The 16,575-nt window shown below is 46.0% G+C and overlaps 1 protein-coding gene across 1 annotated transcript in view; it reads left to right on the forward strand.

The window, feature by feature from the left end:
* madd (MAP-kinase activating death domain) overlaps window positions 1-16,575 on the forward strand; it is a 52,970-nt gene that overhangs the window by 4,337 nt on the left and 32,058 nt on the right. The window contains exons 3-12 of the mRNA XM_080544968.1: window positions 234-365; window positions 767-880; window positions 1,335-1,415; window positions 4,997-5,053; window positions 6,172-6,347; window positions 7,215-7,450; window positions 8,023-8,182; window positions 8,458-8,561; window positions 9,057-9,274; window positions 9,681-9,934. Coding sequence (XP_080401094.1) covers window positions 234-365; window positions 767-880; window positions 1,335-1,415; window positions 4,997-5,053; window positions 6,172-6,347; window positions 7,215-7,450; window positions 8,023-8,182; window positions 8,458-8,561; window positions 9,057-9,274; window positions 9,681-9,934 — 1,532 coding nt within the window. The remainder of the gene's footprint in view (window positions 1-233; window positions 366-766; window positions 881-1,334; window positions 1,416-4,996; window positions 5,054-6,171; window positions 6,348-7,214; window positions 7,451-8,022; window positions 8,183-8,457; window positions 8,562-9,056; window positions 9,275-9,680; window positions 9,935-16,575) is intronic.

Below are 16,575 nucleotides of genomic sequence, written 5' to 3' on the forward strand. Positions count from 1 at the left end.
GCTGGTCTTAAAAAGCCTTAAAGGCTAAAATCCAGTAATCAGATCTATAAGGCCTAAAAAGGTCTTACATTTCAGTTATTCGGTCTAAAAATTAGATGCTAGGTCTTAAAAATTAGATCCTGAGAGGAAATCAGTCCGACCACATCTATTTACGTGGAAATTAATCAAGCTAGAACCCAAAAAAATGCCAATTTGCTTCCTTTTTTATGTCTGTATGGCACGTGCTTTCCCAGGTGGTGCTTCAGTCGCGGGATTACAACGCCCTGTCCATGAGTGTGATGGCGTTCGTGGCCATGATCTACCCTCTGGAGTACATGTTCCCCGTCATCCCCCTACTGCCCACCTGCATGGCCTCCGCTGAACAGGTAAGCCTACAGCAAGCACCAACAACATCACTGGTTTAAGTGCTGTTTCAGAAGTATTGGCATTTTGTACTCCGCAATATTAGAAGGGCTAACTAAAGAATGTACAACTGTCACTTTAACATTCTGTTTTCGTCCGTTACACATTTCGTTTAAATGTTATTTGTTCTTAGTTTTTAAGCAGCGGAGACTATCCCCTCAGTTAGTACATTTTTGGGAAAAGTCAGTACAGCAGTTTTGGTTGAACGGTGTGTGTGGAGTGATGAGATTGTGGCTCCTCTCTCTGTCCTCTCTCTCTTCCTCTCTCTCTCTCTCTCCTCTCTCTCTTCCTCCTCTCTCTCTCTCCTCTCTCTCTCCTCTCTCTCTTCCTCCTCTCTCTCTTCCTCTCTCTCTCTCCTCTGCAGCTCCTCCTGGCGCCCACTCCCTACATCATCGGCGTTCCCGCCAGCTTCTTCCTCTACAAAACCGACTTCAGAATGCCAGACGACGTGTGGCTGGTGGACCTGGACTGTAACCGGGTCAGTACCTAGAGTCACTGTAGTGTTCTGTAACCGGGTCAGTACCTAGAGACACTGTAGTGTTCTGGTGCTCCGTTTGAGGTCAGTGGGACCCTCCTGAGATGTGGTTTTCACAGGGCTACAGGGGCCCCTAAGAGAGGCGGCAGCCATCTCCTCATTTCGGAGGAGTCAAAGACCTGCAGGTCGTCCTGTGTTGAACACCTGTGCAGAACTCTCAGGGCTGAATTCAAACATGCCAGTCCTCCCACAAACATGCTAGTCCTCCCACAAACATGCTAGTCCTCCCACGTCAGTGTGAGTGTGTCAGTGTGGCACACCCACCCACATCCCAGCTTCTCTGTTACAAGGGGATCGTTAATGCCGTTAGTAAGTGTTGAGATACTGTATGTATCCGTGCGTGTGTGTGTGTGTGTGTGTGTGTGTGTGTGTAAAATTGTCTATCTTGTCTTTCCAGCTTATAGCACCCACCAATGCAGAGCACCTCCCCCCTCTCCCTGAGCCAGAATCCACAGAACTCAAGAAACACCTGAAACAGGTAAACGCTCCCCGTCCCGATCCACACTATCCGTTGTCCAGTAAATCTCCATATTATGCTAGTTAGCGTACTAGAAAATGACTAGGATAATAGCATTGTAAGCATGCAGATGTAAGGACTGCCGATATGATGTACATACATTTTTATTATATATTTTATTTTTGTTTACCTCAGGCCCTGCTTTATTACTGGTGTTCAGTATGAGTACACGGTATGAATATGAACAAAACATAACATATTTGTGAAGAGAGGTTTTGAGTAGGGCCAAGCACACCCTTTAGTGTGGTACGGTATGTACTGTGCATTGTGTGTGTGTGTGTGTGTGTGGGGCGGGGGGTGTGTGTGTGTGAGAGAGCATTTTGAATTAAGTATTGCAATGTGAACTAACGGAAACGAGTGTGTGTTTTCTTTTTTCTTTTCCTCTTTTCTGTGCATGCGCTAGCTCATGGAGGTAACAGCAGATACTAGGTCTTCACCCCAGGACCGTAGTAATGACTGTAGCAGTAGAACTAACCCAATCCTTCACCCGGAACCTTAAATAACGTGATATACAATCTGGTTCTGATTCATGGAAGCTTCTTTGTCTTAAACAGGGTTCCCACACTGGTCTTAAAAAAGCCTTAAAGTCTAAAAATCCAGCGATCCGATTTGTAAGGCCTAAATTGCCTCACGTTTCAGTTATTCGGTCTTAGAAATTAGATCCTGCAAGGAAATCAGTCCGACCACATCTATTTACGCCGAAATTAATGAAGCTGGAAAAAAAAGGTCTAAAAAGGTCTTACATTTTACTTGTTGAAACTTGTCGGAACCCTGTTAAAAACGTTTGTCAAACACACCGCTGACACCAATTGAACAAATGTTGAATCGGACCAAAAAACAAACAAACCCCAACGAACACTGACGGGCAGCGCACACCGCCTCAACACTGGTCTGTTGGAGAGTGTGTTGGGGCCTGTGTTGGGCGTTGTATGAATAGAGTGTAAACACCTTTTAGCCTTGAATAGTAGGACCATAGGACATTTTGAGGAACTGGTGACCTGTTGTCTAGGTAACCAGTGACCTGTTGTTTAGGTAACCAGCGGCCTGTTATCAAGGTATCAACCGCTATCGCAAGAACATCATCATCCTTTTTAATCTGGTCACCATCATTCACCGTGTCACATTTGAACATCATAGCAGCATTATTCATGAAACTACCATAACACACATACGGTACATATTAATTTGTCATAAGTCATTATTCAGAGGTTGTTTTTGTATGTTTCTACTCAAACTCTTAATTTAAAACACAAGTCATATGGTGTGATGTTTAAACCCCAGCATGTCATATAAACCCCAGCATATCATGATGTTGAATCCCCAGCATATCATGATGTTATAACCCCAGCATATCATATAAACCCCAGCATATCAAACCCCAGCAGCATATCATGGGTTTATTGTCCTCATGATATGCCCGGAATCAGAACCAGGGCAGACCTTGTGTGATATACTTTTGTGTGAGTGTGTTTTTGTGTGTTAGACAAGTGTGTGTGTGTGTGTGTGTGTGTGTGTGTGTGTGTGTGTGTGTCTGGCTAGCTGGCTGGCTGGCTGGCTGTCTTTCTGTCTGTCTGTCTGTCTGTCTGTCTGTCTGTCTGTCTGTCTGTAAAGATAAGGCAACGTTTTATTACAATAAACTGATGAATAGAACTGTGAATGATAAGATTAGATTAAAAGAAGAAATCTGTATCTAAAATAGAATTGCACTGCAGAATTGTTGAATTTCTTCCTCATCGACCACTAAGACCAATTCTGTTCTGATAGCAAACACGTTTTTCCCCCAATGACAGATTATTGAATAGATATTTGTCACGGTAAGTTTTCATAAGAGGAAATTTGAGGTTTCAAATACAGGACCGAGTTGTCTATGAGGAGGGAATCTACCCAGGGAAGGTTAAGCAACGACCTCCGCAACCTTGCAGAGGGAACGGGAACATTCAGGGGGGATGTACTGCCGTTTCTTAAAGTTTTTCTTTTTCATTATTGTCAAGAGATCTGCTCCTTTACCTGTGTGTCAGGTGTGTCATCGTCACTCCATCATCTGAACCACTAGTGCTCTCCTTCACTGACTTCTCCTTTAGTCCTTTAGTGACTGGCCTGTGTTGGGTGCAGTGCCCAGGGTTCCCACGGGTCCTTGAAAATAAGGTGCCTACCACTGCCCGTGTGCCCTTGAGCAAGGCACTTAATCCCTAATTGCTCCAGGGGGGGGGCGCTGACTATGGTTGACCCCTGTGCCTAGAGCCAAAAAAGACATTTTGTTGTACTAATCTACAGTTACCAGGGTTCCCACGGGTCCTTGAAATCCTTGAAAGTTTGTGAATTTGCGGGGAAAAAAATCAAGGTCTTAAAAGTTTTTGAAAATAGACATGGGTCATTGAAACTTTCCTTAGCTCATCAACTAGTAAATAAGTCTCTGTATTGCTTAACTTTACACATATTTCAAAATATATATAATATAGTTTTGCTGTGCTGTGGTAGAGAAGGCAAGAGACCATCTAGTGTTCACACATTCAAGCCTCTCTTTTTAATTGTTGTCTGTCTGAGCGGATAGTTCCTATTATATAAATTCTCATCTAGTTCTGTCTCAAACTATGCCGTGTTGGGTCCTTGAATTTGAGGGAATTGAGTCTTGAAAGTCCTTGAAAGGTGATTGAATTTGATGTTTCAGACGTTGTGGGAACCCTGACAGTGCATTACTGTTGTCATGTTTTCGTGTCTCTGTCTGTCTCTCTCTCTGTCTGTCTCACTGTCTGTCTCTCTGTCTGTCTCTCTGTCTGTCTCTCTGTCTGTCTCACTGTCTGTCTCACTGTCTATTTCATTGTTTGTTCTGTCAATGTGTTGTATCTGTCACTATCTCTCTCTCCCTCTCTCGCACCACTCCATCTGTGTCTCTATCCTTCTTTCTTTGTGTACTGTCTCGCCCAATGTTCTCTGGCTATGTCCCAATTCTCCAAAATGGCGCTCTCTCCTTTTCTCCTGTCTTCATTTATGGCTTGGCTTAGGGAAATTTAGATGTGAAAGTATCATGGTGACCTTTCACCCTAGCCTACTGATCGGCTAATGAAAGGCACATTCTGTGATTTCGTTGTTCCCTGTGTTGCAGGAATACATGAACAAATGACACTCACTCACTCACTCACTCACTCACTCACTCACTGACTCACTCACTCACTCACACCCTCCCTCCCTCCCTCCCTCCCTCCCTCCCTCCCTCCCTCCCTCCCTCCCTCCCTCCCTCCCTCCCTCCCTCCCTCCCTCCCTCACAGCCCTGCCAAGCCAAAACCACACGAACCACTTTTGATGTGTTTCCCACCAATGTGTCTCTGGACTCTCCTCCCGTCCCTCCTAGTGTAACAAGCCTGGTTGACAGGAGATTAGGGATGAAAGCCATTTAGAGGTAATTGGGCATAGTCTCTATCTTAACCCTGTTTGTCATGCGTGGGTTCCAATCCTGCTCAGCCAGCGATTGGTCAGGCCTGCCTTTCATGTGATCCACCTGGCATCTCTCTTGTCCCCCCACCCCCCCCTCCCTCCCTCCCCAGTGTCTGGTTAGGTTGACCGTGATCACACAAAAGCAGATCTTCAACTCTGACAATAAGGTTCCTAATTTCTCCGTCTGTGGAATGGTGTCATGGTCCCGCATGGATATTCTGCCTCGCAAAACCGTTTTTATTATTATTATTATTATTTATTTATTTTTATTTTTTGCTTGTGGTTATTATTAATAATATTATTATTATTATATTTTTTTTTTTTTGCTTGTGGTTATTATTATTTTATTATTTTATTATTTCATAATAGTTTTGCTTGCGGTTATTATTAATATGATTTCAGTCTTCTCAAGTCTCATACGCGGCTGCTGAGATGGTTCAACATACTTCAACAAAGTGTCTTTGAGTGTCTAGAAAAGCGCTATATAAGTGTAATGTATTATTATTATTTATTATTATTACCGTAGGCATAGAGAGAGAGAGATCTGGTGACAGGTCATTTTTGACAGACCCCCCCCCACCACCGCTTCAGTGCTCACTGCTCACCCACACCCGAGCATGACGGAATGTGTGCGCATCTATCTTGTCATGAAGTGAAGTGTTCTTGTCAGCGAACCCAGTGATACAGATAAGGCTCCGTCGATGCCACACATTAGCAGGTGCGTCCGAAGCCGACCACCCAGTGCGGAATGAGAGTCTGCCGCAACCCCCAGAGTGCTGTGAACAAACAAAACATGTCTCGTGAAACTCCTCCCTTCCCCTTTGCACCTTCCTTCCTGAAACCTCGACAAAAAAACAAAACGGCGCTCTCATCTCAGGCATCAGCACGTTCAGTTCCTTCTTCCATCACTTAACGCAAACGAGTTAATTAGTTAACGATAATACCGAAATCTGAGGTAATGCTAACATACTATTTGATCCTACTCCTCCTACTCTCATCTCAACTTAATTAATCAACCAATAGCATACCTCAATCTGGTAGAGATGGTCTCCATTTCAGACCCTTTAGAATTAGAATCTACCGTACTGTTAGAATTAGAATCTACCGCACTGTTAGAACCCCAGGCGATTCCACCCGTCTCTTAGCGAGACCGTTCGTTCCCTTCAGCTGATGCCTGAGGTGAGGGTGCTTCCTCATGGGGGGGCGCTGAGCCCCCTGTCTCCCCAGTGCCTCTAGCAGTCGGATATAACCCTCTGCCTCGCCCCTTTCTACCTGCTACCTCCAGGCCTTGGCCAGCATGAGTCTCAACACCCAGCCCATACTGAACCTGGAGAAGTTCCAGGAGGGCCAGGAGTTGCCTCTCCTCCTCCCCCCCAGCCGGGACAAGGCCTCCCCCTCCTCCACCGAGTTCAACCCCCTCATCTACGGCAACGACGTGGACTCTGTGGACGTCGCCACCAGGTACGGCTCGCTGGGAACCCCCTCCCTCCGTTCTCTGAACCAAAGGGAATGTTATGGCTGTGTGTGAGAAGGATGTCCTGCGTTCAGGTGGTAGACTAATGGCACTAGCTGCTCTTTAAAGGTGTGGGTTCCATTCCTGTGGGACTCTATTGACCGAAAATGTATGCACTCACTATACTGTAAGTGTCTTTGGATAACCTAAATAATAATAATAATAATAATAATAATAATAATAATAATAATAATAATAATAATAATAAACAGGGTTCCCATGGGTCCTTGAAATCCTTGAAAGTTTGTCAAGTTGAGAAAATCAAGGTCTTAAACGTTTTTGAAAATAGACATGAGTCATTGAAAGTGCTTGAATTCCCATCTCTCTCTCTCTCTCTCTCTTTCTCTCTCTCGCTGTGGTAGAGAAGGCTAGAGACCATCTAGTGTTCACACATTCAAGCCTCTCTTTTTAATTGTTTTCTGTGAGCGGATAGTTCCTATTATATAAATCCTCATCTAGATCTGTCTCAAACTATGCCGTGTCGGGTCCTTGAATTTGAGGGAATTGAGTCTTGAAAGTCCTTGAAAGTCCTTGAAAGGTGCTTGAAGTTGATGTTTCAGAAGGTGTGGGAAGGAACCCTGTACCAAAAATGTATGCACTCGCTATACTGCAAGTGGCTTTGGATAACCTTAATAATAATAATAATAATAATAATAATAATAATAATAATAAAATATCCTGACTTGCTCCCAGTGAGTGGGCCAGCGCCTTGCATGAATGTGTGAGAGGCCGTTGTAAATCGCTTTGGAACAGCAAAAAAGGCGCTATATAAGTGCAGTCCATTTGCCATTTACCATTTCGTCTCTCTGGGACAGGGTTGCCATGGTGAGGTTCTTCAACTCCCCCAACGTGCTCCAGGGGTTCCAGATGCACACGCGCACCCTGCGCCTCTTCCCCCGGCCCGTGGTCGCCTTCCAGGCCACCTCCTTCCTGGCCTCGCGCCCCCGCCGCTCCGCCTTCGCCGAGAAGCTCTCCCACACCCAGGCCGTGGAGTACTACGGGGAGTGGGCCCTCAACCCCACCAACCTGGCCTTCCAGAGGATCCACAACAGTAAGACTCGGAAACTCAGGGACGTGTCTCTATGCCCAAGAGTTTAGGTTAGGGAGCAGTTTGTTTAGGGGGCAGTTTGTTTAGGGGGCAGTTTGTTTAGGGGGCAGTTTGTTTAGGGGGCAGTTTGTTTAGGGAGCAGTTTGTTTAGGGGGCAGTTTGTTTAGGGGGCGCCAGGTAGCCTAGAACCCAGTAAACAAAGAGTCCAAAAGAGAAGCCGGAATGTGGATTCAGATGACGTCATTCTAGGATGTCCAGATCGTCCTAGAAAGACGTCATCTGGACGTCCTAGAAAGACGTCATCTGAACCCACATTCCGGCTTCCCTGAGGACGTATTTTGGACTCTTTGTTTACTGGGAAGGTTAGAGAGGCCGGCTAGTAATCGGAAAGGTTGCCGGTTCGATCCCCCGGAGGAGAGTGTTGGGTCCTTGAATTTGAGGGAATTGAGTCTTGAAAGTCCTTGAAAGGTGCTTGAATTTGATGTTTCAGAAGGTTTTGTTTTGGGAGGTGTCTGTTTGGGAGGTGTCCATCTGTCTGTCTGTCTGTCGCTGAATGTTTCTCCCGTGTGTCACAGACGTGTACGACCCCTCCCTGATCGGGGACAAGCCCAAGTGGTACGCCCACCAGCTGCAGCCGGTGTTCTACCGCGTCTACGACGGCTCCTCAACGCTGGCCGAGGCCGTGGCTGGACCGCTGGAGGACGAGGCCAACGACTCTGACCCCACGGACGACAGGTAGACCACCACTCTGACCTCTGACCCCACAGACGACAGGTAGACCACCCCCTCCCCCCTCCCAACCACTCTGACCCCACAGACGACAGGTAGACCACCCCCTCCCCCCTCCCAACCACTCTGACCCCACAGACGACAGGTAGAAGGTCTGAGTACATCAGTCAACCGTGTTTGTAGCCTCTTTGAAGAGCCCTCTCTTGGTTCGTTGAGTACTTGAACTAAAATGTCTTCAGGTAATCAGCCTCTCTCTCTTTTCTTCTTCTCTTTGGCCTCAGCGGCAGCGACAGTGAGGCGTACGATGACTCCAGCTCCTCCTACTCCTCGCTGGGAGACCTCGTGAGTGAGATGATCAAGTGTGACATCCAGGGAGACACGCTAAGTAAGTATACTTCTACAACAGTGTGTGTTTGGATACTGGATTCTGATTGGCTAGCAACAGTGTTAAATACCCCAACAACCTTCAGGTCAGACCGCATTTCCAGTATCAATGCGCCTCCCGATCAATCTTATTAAGAACACCTGTGCTGACCTACAATGCAATGGTCGATCTTGTTTATGGGATTGTATTCTGTGGCGGAAGGATATATGTATTCTGAAACGATTAATGATTGTAAATCCATGAATTTAATGTTACAACTGTGTGTTTATTTTTTATATTATGTGGTGGCTGTTGTAGAAAATAAATTTACCATGAGAGGAAGGGGGTTGTGGACTCATTTACCACTGTACAGTACAAGTACTTTAATTGAACAATTTGCTTTTATGTCATGTGGTTATTCAGGACTGGATGCAAGCTAATAAGGTACATTCTAGTACATTCTACTCCCTTTCTTGCTGTAAATCCCTGTTACCTGCCTCTTCCTGCCTCTCTCAGACCTGGACCCCCCTACCCACGCTGCCCTGGGAGACGCCAGCGAGGTGGAGTTCCAGGACTTCCAGGAGTTCAAGGGCGGCGAGGGTCCGGAGGGGCGCGTGCCTGAGGGCGGGGGGGTGGACGGCCCCTCTGACCCCCCGGACGGACCGGCGCTCCGCTCCAGCTCCTCCACCACCGCCAGCTCCAGCCCCAGCACCATCATCCAGGGGGTCAACCATGTGAGTGTGCTTATATGGAACACACAGCTCCTATGGAACACACAGGTCATATGGAACACTCGGGTCATATGGAACACACAGGTCATATGGAACACACAAGTTTCAGTTATTTGGTCTAAAAATTAGGTGCTAGGTCTTAAAAATTTGATCCTGCAAGGAAATCAGTCCGACCACATCTATTTACGTGGAAATGAATCAAGCTGGAACAAAAGAAAAAGCCAATTCGCTTCCTTTTTTGTCTGTATGGCAGTGAAATCCCTAATCTCATCACCTCGAGGATGACAAAAAGCTATCATATGGTGTCGCGAATAGGTTTAAAAAAGGTCTAAAAAGGTGTTAAATTTGACTTGTTGAAACTTGTAGGAACCCTGGAACTAACTGTTGTATGATTGTTCTGTCTCTGCAGGAGCAGGCGGAGCCGGCGGAGATGGAGGCCTCGGCCGGCGCAGCGTTACAGAACCCTGTCCCGGGCCTAGGAGCCCCGCCCTTCTCCAGACCCCCCCCAGACTCCGCCCCGGGGGACTCGACCAATAAGAAGCGAGAGTACGACAACCCCTACTTTGAGCCTCAGTACGGCTTCCCTGTGGAAGACGACGCAGAGGCCGAGGAACAAGAGGAGACGTACACGCCCAGGTTCAACCAGAACCTCAACGGCAACAAGTACGTTCCACACTCACTAGATACTGATACCCAGAAGTCCCACAGCCACACCCTCTGAAAAGATCGGCGGTTCGAGCCCCGGCTGGCCACATGTCGAAGTGTCCTTGGGCAAGACACTGAACCCCAAAATTGCTCCCAGTGAGCGGGCCGGCCGGCGCCTTGGTGTGTGAATGTGTGTGTGAACGGGTGAATGAGAGGCCGTTGTAAAGCGCTTTGGAGCAGCAAAAAAGGCGCTATATAAGTGCAGTCCATTTTAGGGGTGGGACGATTAGAAAATGTCATGTCACGATTATCGTGGGCAATATAATCGCGATCCACGATATTATCGCGAGAATTTAAAAAAAAAAAAAAAAAAAAAAAACTTTTTTTTAGAATGCCAATAAAACACACTGTAATCACTTTAACTTAGATTTTGTTGTATTTGTATTGAATCATGTTAATAACATTAACATCATTTTAAAAACAGCTTGACAAAAATAAAAATCTTTAATAAAATCTTAAATAAGGTAATGATAAATTATAAGGTATCACTGCATAAATAAAGGAAAAAAATACTGTCAAACAAAACTTGAACACTGACACTTTTCTGTCATCAAACTGAGTGCTAGCCTTGTGGCTTAGAGACTTGAAAGCTTCAAGATAGGTTAAAGTGCAAATGTGAGAAATCTCAATTATTTTACTATTTATTTATAACATACGATTATGACATCCTCCCTCTCGCCAGTTTGGGGCAACATAGACTTCTCCCCTGGTGCCACGGATAGGGGTTTCAAGCGGTGGGACAGCAAAGGGATGGTTACTATCGGACATTTATATGATACGGAAATACTACTTTCATTTGACCAATTATGTAAGAAATATGACCTACCACGAAATGAGTTTTTCAGATACCTTCAGATACGAAGTTTTTTAAATAGCCAAAAAGACACTGGCCTCTGTCACCAACCCTCTCCGCTGGAGGAGATAGTCTCTGCTGGAAAGACGAGAGGCATTCTGGGGCTTGGGTATAGAGCACTTTCGAAATATGATAAAGGCAAACCTGCATTTACGCCCAAAGACTGGAATAATGACCTGAACATTAATACTGATGAAGCAACTTGGTCACTAATATGGCAATCGGCAAACGACATCTCAATCTGTAATAGGACGAAGGAAACGCAATTTAGACTACTACAACGTTTGCAGATTACTCCCCAACTTAGACATAAAATGGATCATAACAAATCGGAAATGTGTACAAAGTGTATTACCGAGGTTGGGAGCTTTGTTCATTGTGTTTGGACTTGTAGATATATAGATGATTACTGGAAAGGTATAGTGGATAAAATTCATCTAATTCTAGATGTTACATTGGATAAGGACCCCATGTGTCTATTGTTTGGGTTGCCAGACAAACAACTTAAAAGTATGCATTCCAAAAGACTTCTGTGTATCCTCACTTTTTGTGCAAGGAAAAATATATTGCTGAAATGGATAGACTGCAAACCGCCTACAATAGCTGGATGGCACAAGGTAATTTTTGATATGATTCCTATGGAATATCTGACATATAGGTCTAAGTGTAAGATAAAGACATTCTATAAGATTTGGTCTCCGTTCTTAGATTATATTGGTACCAGACTGGCTGCCATTGTAATGAAAGGTTTGGTGGATTACACTCAAGAAAGTACACAAGACTAATGTGTAACAGATCTACAATGTATGGGTCACAATATTATTTACTGTGCTGGTGTTGTGCTGCCACTGTGTTTAGGACTGTAAGACATGGATGCTGTCTCCGATGGGGGTGATCCCCCCATATATTATGGCATTTGTTGTGTCATTTTCTTTTCTGTTTATTTCTGATATGTGACATGGCCTCCTCCCCCCCCTGTTTTTTTGTTTTTGTTTTGTTTTTAAACATTTTCTGTTTATGGACAATGTACTGCATAACAAAGTGCAAAACTAGTTTTCTACTATTAATGGGACAATAACCTCCCCCACGGATACTAGTTGTTGTTGTTATGTCCTGTTGTGTACATGTCTCTGTGAAACACTGTGAAATATTAACCCCCCCCCAAAAAACACGCATAGGTCACATACATTAATACATACAATAAAAACAGACAGACAAAGCAGTGTTTATAAAAGGTAGTGCCTATTTAAAAAGTCCAGTCATTTAAAAATAATAATTCACCCAAAAAAAACAAACAAAAAAAAAAACGATTATGACGATTATTCAACTAATTAAAATTCTCCACGATAAAGTTATCGCGGGTGTTTTTATCGCGATTAACGATAAACAATAGTTTTTTTTTCAATGCTAACATTTTATTTCATCGGTGAATCGGTATTGTTTCATAGTCCGGGTCTCCTTTTTTATGCGTTAGCCGCTTGGAACTCTGGGAAGTGGCCAATTTTCTGTACAGCCTCCTCAGCCCAGTGGGCCTCCAGCGTAGCGACCGCTTCATCCACCTGGTAGCGCAGCGCCTCAGGAGACGCCAGCAGGCGCAGCAGATCACGGTTGTCCATCTCCAGCAGCATGCCCGTGACCTTGGGGGCGATGCTGGGGTGCATGCTGAGGATGGATGGGAAGAGACGCTCACCTGGAGGGAGGGGGGAGTAAATATCAGTAACAGTAACTGTTGTAACTTTAAAGGTTACCTGATCGATTGACAGTTAAAAGAGATTGATTAATATGTTACATGATTGATTGACAGTTAAAAGAGTTATTATTTATCGTTAAGGTAGTTAAAAAAAAAGAAGTACATTTCTGTTGTATTAGTTAAAGAATGGGTTTCAGAACTGCAGGTTCCAGAATGCCTTGCAGCAAGACGTCTCACAGAAGTTGACAGTTTGTTGTTTTTGAGAAATGTTAATTGTACCGTCCAGAATATGAAAGTGAATATCTAACAGCTTGTTTTATTGAATTGAAAGTGATCACAAGTGCATGTCAGCAGATTTGTATATAAAGAACCTTTCGCTTGATAACACCAGTCCTAGCCATCATTTCAGGAGGTAGAAATTCTACAGTAACTGTAACAGCTAATGGGTATCCATAGAAACAAACAAATAGACTCGCCTATCATCTGCTTCTGGTCCTCATGGGGAACTGTAGCCATCATGGCCAGTATGGAGGCAATCAGTGTCTCCTGGTCCTGGACATGGACATGGACAGCAGGCTGCTGCACGGGGACCTGTGGCTGGGGAGCCGTGTGCTGCTGGCGGTGGTGTCCACCAGCTGTGGACTTGTTCTGGGGCACAGCGTGCAGCCGTGTCATAGCTTCGAAGGTAGCCAAGCGATGAGTGGGTCTCAGCTGAGCTGAGGAGTATTGGGCGGTTCCACAGTCCTGGGTCTGTGGAATGGCAGAAGCCATGAAGAGTCCAGGTGGGGGAGCAACCTGGTAGGGTAAGTTAGGTAGGAAGTCTGGGTTGGGAATGGCGCAGACGCTGGCCATCCTCTGTGCCATGTTCTGGTTGGTTCTGAGAGCCTGCCGCTCCTCCTTGCGCTGGGCCAGGGCCACGTACAGGGGCTTGTTGGCCACGATGCGGCCGTTCATCTCGGTCACGGCCTTGGTGGCCGCCTCGGGGGAGGAGAAGCGCACGAAGCCGAAGCCTTTGCTGCGTCCTTCCTCCGTCATCATCACCTTCGCGCTGGTGATGGTTCCGAAGCGGGAGAACTCTTTGTGCAGTCGGTCGTCGTCCAAGCGGTCGTGCAAGTTCTTCACGTACAGGTTGACACCCTGCTGGTAGAGAGAGAGCATGTTTAGTGAGATGTTTTGAATTGCTCAAATACATCAAGAATGTTTACCAAGACTATCAACTTATTTTTCTTATACACATAATAATGTTAGCTGTAGCTATCTGACCCAGTGACTAACACTGACAGATATTGACAGCTGACAGCTAGAGGGGGAGTGGTTGGGGGTGGGGTTAACCAGCTATTGTTACCGCCCATTAGCTGGCTGTGTGAAGGTGTGAAAAACAACCAAGTCTTTAAACAGCTTTTTCTCTGGATTGTGGATTGTATGACACATCATTCGAAAGCGTACAATCTGTAGTTTAGTAGTACATAGAAAAATAGTTTAGTAGAAAATTTAGTTTAGTAGAAAAATGCCTACTGGTTGCTTTGACTACTTTTCACCAGCAGCTGTCACATTATTTTCTTCATAAACACACACCTGGTATGTGGTCCTGTGGCCCTGGTTCAGTTGCTCAAACTGTCTCTTCAGGACAGCCTGGCGCTCTCCTCTCTTCTGGGCCGCTTGGAACTCTGGGAAGTGGCCAATTTTCTGTGCAGCCTCCTCAGCCCAGTGGGCCTCCAGCGCAGCGACCGCTTCATCCACCTGGTAGCGCAGCGCCTCAGGAGACGCCAGCAGGCGCAGCAGATCACGGTTGTCCATCTCCAGCAGCATGCTCGTGACCTCGGGGGCGATGCTGGGGTGCATGCTGAGGATGGATGGGAAGAGACGCTCACCTGGAGGGAGGGGGGAGTAAATATCAGTAACAGTAACTGTTGTAACTTTAAAGGTTACCTGATCGATTGACAGTTAAAAGAGATTGATTAATATGTTACATGATTGATTGACAGTTAAAAGAGTTATTATTTATCGTTAAGGTAGTTAAAAAAAAAGAAGTACATTTCTGTTGTATTAGTTAAAGAATGGGTTTCAGAACTGCAGGTTCCAGAATGCCTTGCAACAAGACGTCTCACAGAAGTTGACAGTTTGTTGTTTTTGAGAAATGCGAATTGTACCGTCCAGAATATGAAAGTGAATATCTAACAGCTTGTTTTATTGAATTGAAAGTGATCACAAGTGCATGTCAGCAGATTTGTATATAAATAACCTTTCGCTTGATAACACCAGTCCTAGCCATCATTTCAGGAGGTAGAAATTCTACAGTAACTGTAACAGCTAATGGGTATCCATAGAAACAAACAAATAGACTCACCTATCATCTGCTTCTGGTCCTCATGGGGAACTGTAGCCATCATGGCCAGTATGGAGGCAATCAGTGTCTCCTGGTCCTGGACATGGACATGGACAGCAGGCTGCTGCACGGGGACCTGTGGCTGGGGAGCCGTGTGCTGCTGGCATAGAAACAAACAAATAGACTCACCTATCATCTGCTTCTGGTCCTCATGGGGAACTGTAGCCATCATGGCCAATATGGAGGCAGTCAGTGTCTCCTGGTCCTGGACATGGACAGCAGGCTGCTGCACGGGGACCTGTGGCTGGGGAGCCGTGTGCTGCTGGCGGTGGTGTACACCAGCTGTGGACTTGTTCTGGGGCACAGCGTGCAGCCGTGCCATAGCTGGATCACCATCTGCAACGGCAGGGTGCTTTCTCAAGGCCTGGGTAGCTGAGAGGGGAAGATAAGCATAACCAAAGGGATATTTATGGCAAATGTTTGGATAGTGCTCTTGTCTCTATGTCAGGGGTCCCCACACCTTCTGAAACATCCCATTCAAGCACCTTTCAAGGACTTTCAAGACTCGATTCCCTCAAATTCAAGGACTCAACACGGCATAGTTTGAGACAGAAGTAGTTGACGAGCTGAGTAAAACATAATTTTTTTAGAGAGAGAGAGAGAGGGGGGGGGGGGGGGAATTCAAGCACATTCAATGACCCATGTCTATTTTCCCAAAACTTTTAAGACCTTGATTTCTTTTTCTCAAATTCACAAACAACTTTCAAGGATTTCAAGGACCCGTGGGAACCCTGCTATGCGCAGGGTTGCTTCACTAAATAAACTGACCTATGTGCTGAGACGTCATCCTACGGGGCACCTGGGAGGGTGTGGCCTTCATAGCCTCGAAGGTCTGAGGCCCGGTAGCCCATGGAGACGTGGTGGTGTCGTCGGGCGTGTTCTGGAAGTGCTGAGGTTTCGCCTCAGGTTCGAAGGTAGCCAAGCGATGAGTGGGTCTCAGCTGAGCTGAGGAGTATTGGGCGGTTCCACAGTCCTGGGTCTGTGGAATGGCAGAAGCCATGAAGAGTCCAGGTGGGGGAGCAACCTGGTAGGGTAAGTTAGGTAGGAAGTCTGGGTTGGGAACGGCGCAGACGCTGGCCATCCTCTGTGCCATGTTCTGGTTGGTTCTGAGAGCCTGCCGCTCCTCCTTGCGCTGGGCCAGGGCCACGTACAGGGGCTTGTTGGCCACGATGCGGCCGTTCATCTCGGTCACGGCCTTGGTGGCCGCCTCGGGGGAGGAGAAGCACACGAAGCCGAATCCCTTGCTGCGTCCTTCCTCCGTCATCATCACCTTCGCGCTGGTGATGGTTCCGAAGCGGGAGAACTCTTTGTGCAGTTGGTCGTCGTCCAAGCGGTCGTGCAAGTTCTTCACGTACAGGTTGACACCCTGCTGGTAGAGAGAGAGCATGTTTAGTGAGATGTTTTTATACCTCAAATACATCAGCAATGTTTACCGAGACTATCAGCTTCTTTTTCTTATACACATAATAATGTTAGCTGTAGCTATCTCACCCAGTGACTAACACTGACAGATATTGACAGCTGTCAATCTAGAGGAGGAGTGGTTGTGTTACCGCCCATTAGCTGGCTGTGTGAAGGTGTGAAAAACAACCAACTCTTTAAACAGCTTTTTCTCTGGATTGTGATTGTATGACACATCATTCGAAAGCGTACGAAAGCGTATCTGTAGT

Source organism: Nansenia antarctica (assembly GCF_963989245.1).
Source record: "Nansenia antarctica genome assembly, chromosome: 14".
NCBI classification, from domain to species: Eukaryota; Metazoa; Chordata; class Actinopteri; order Argentiniformes; family Microstomatidae; genus Nansenia; species Nansenia antarctica.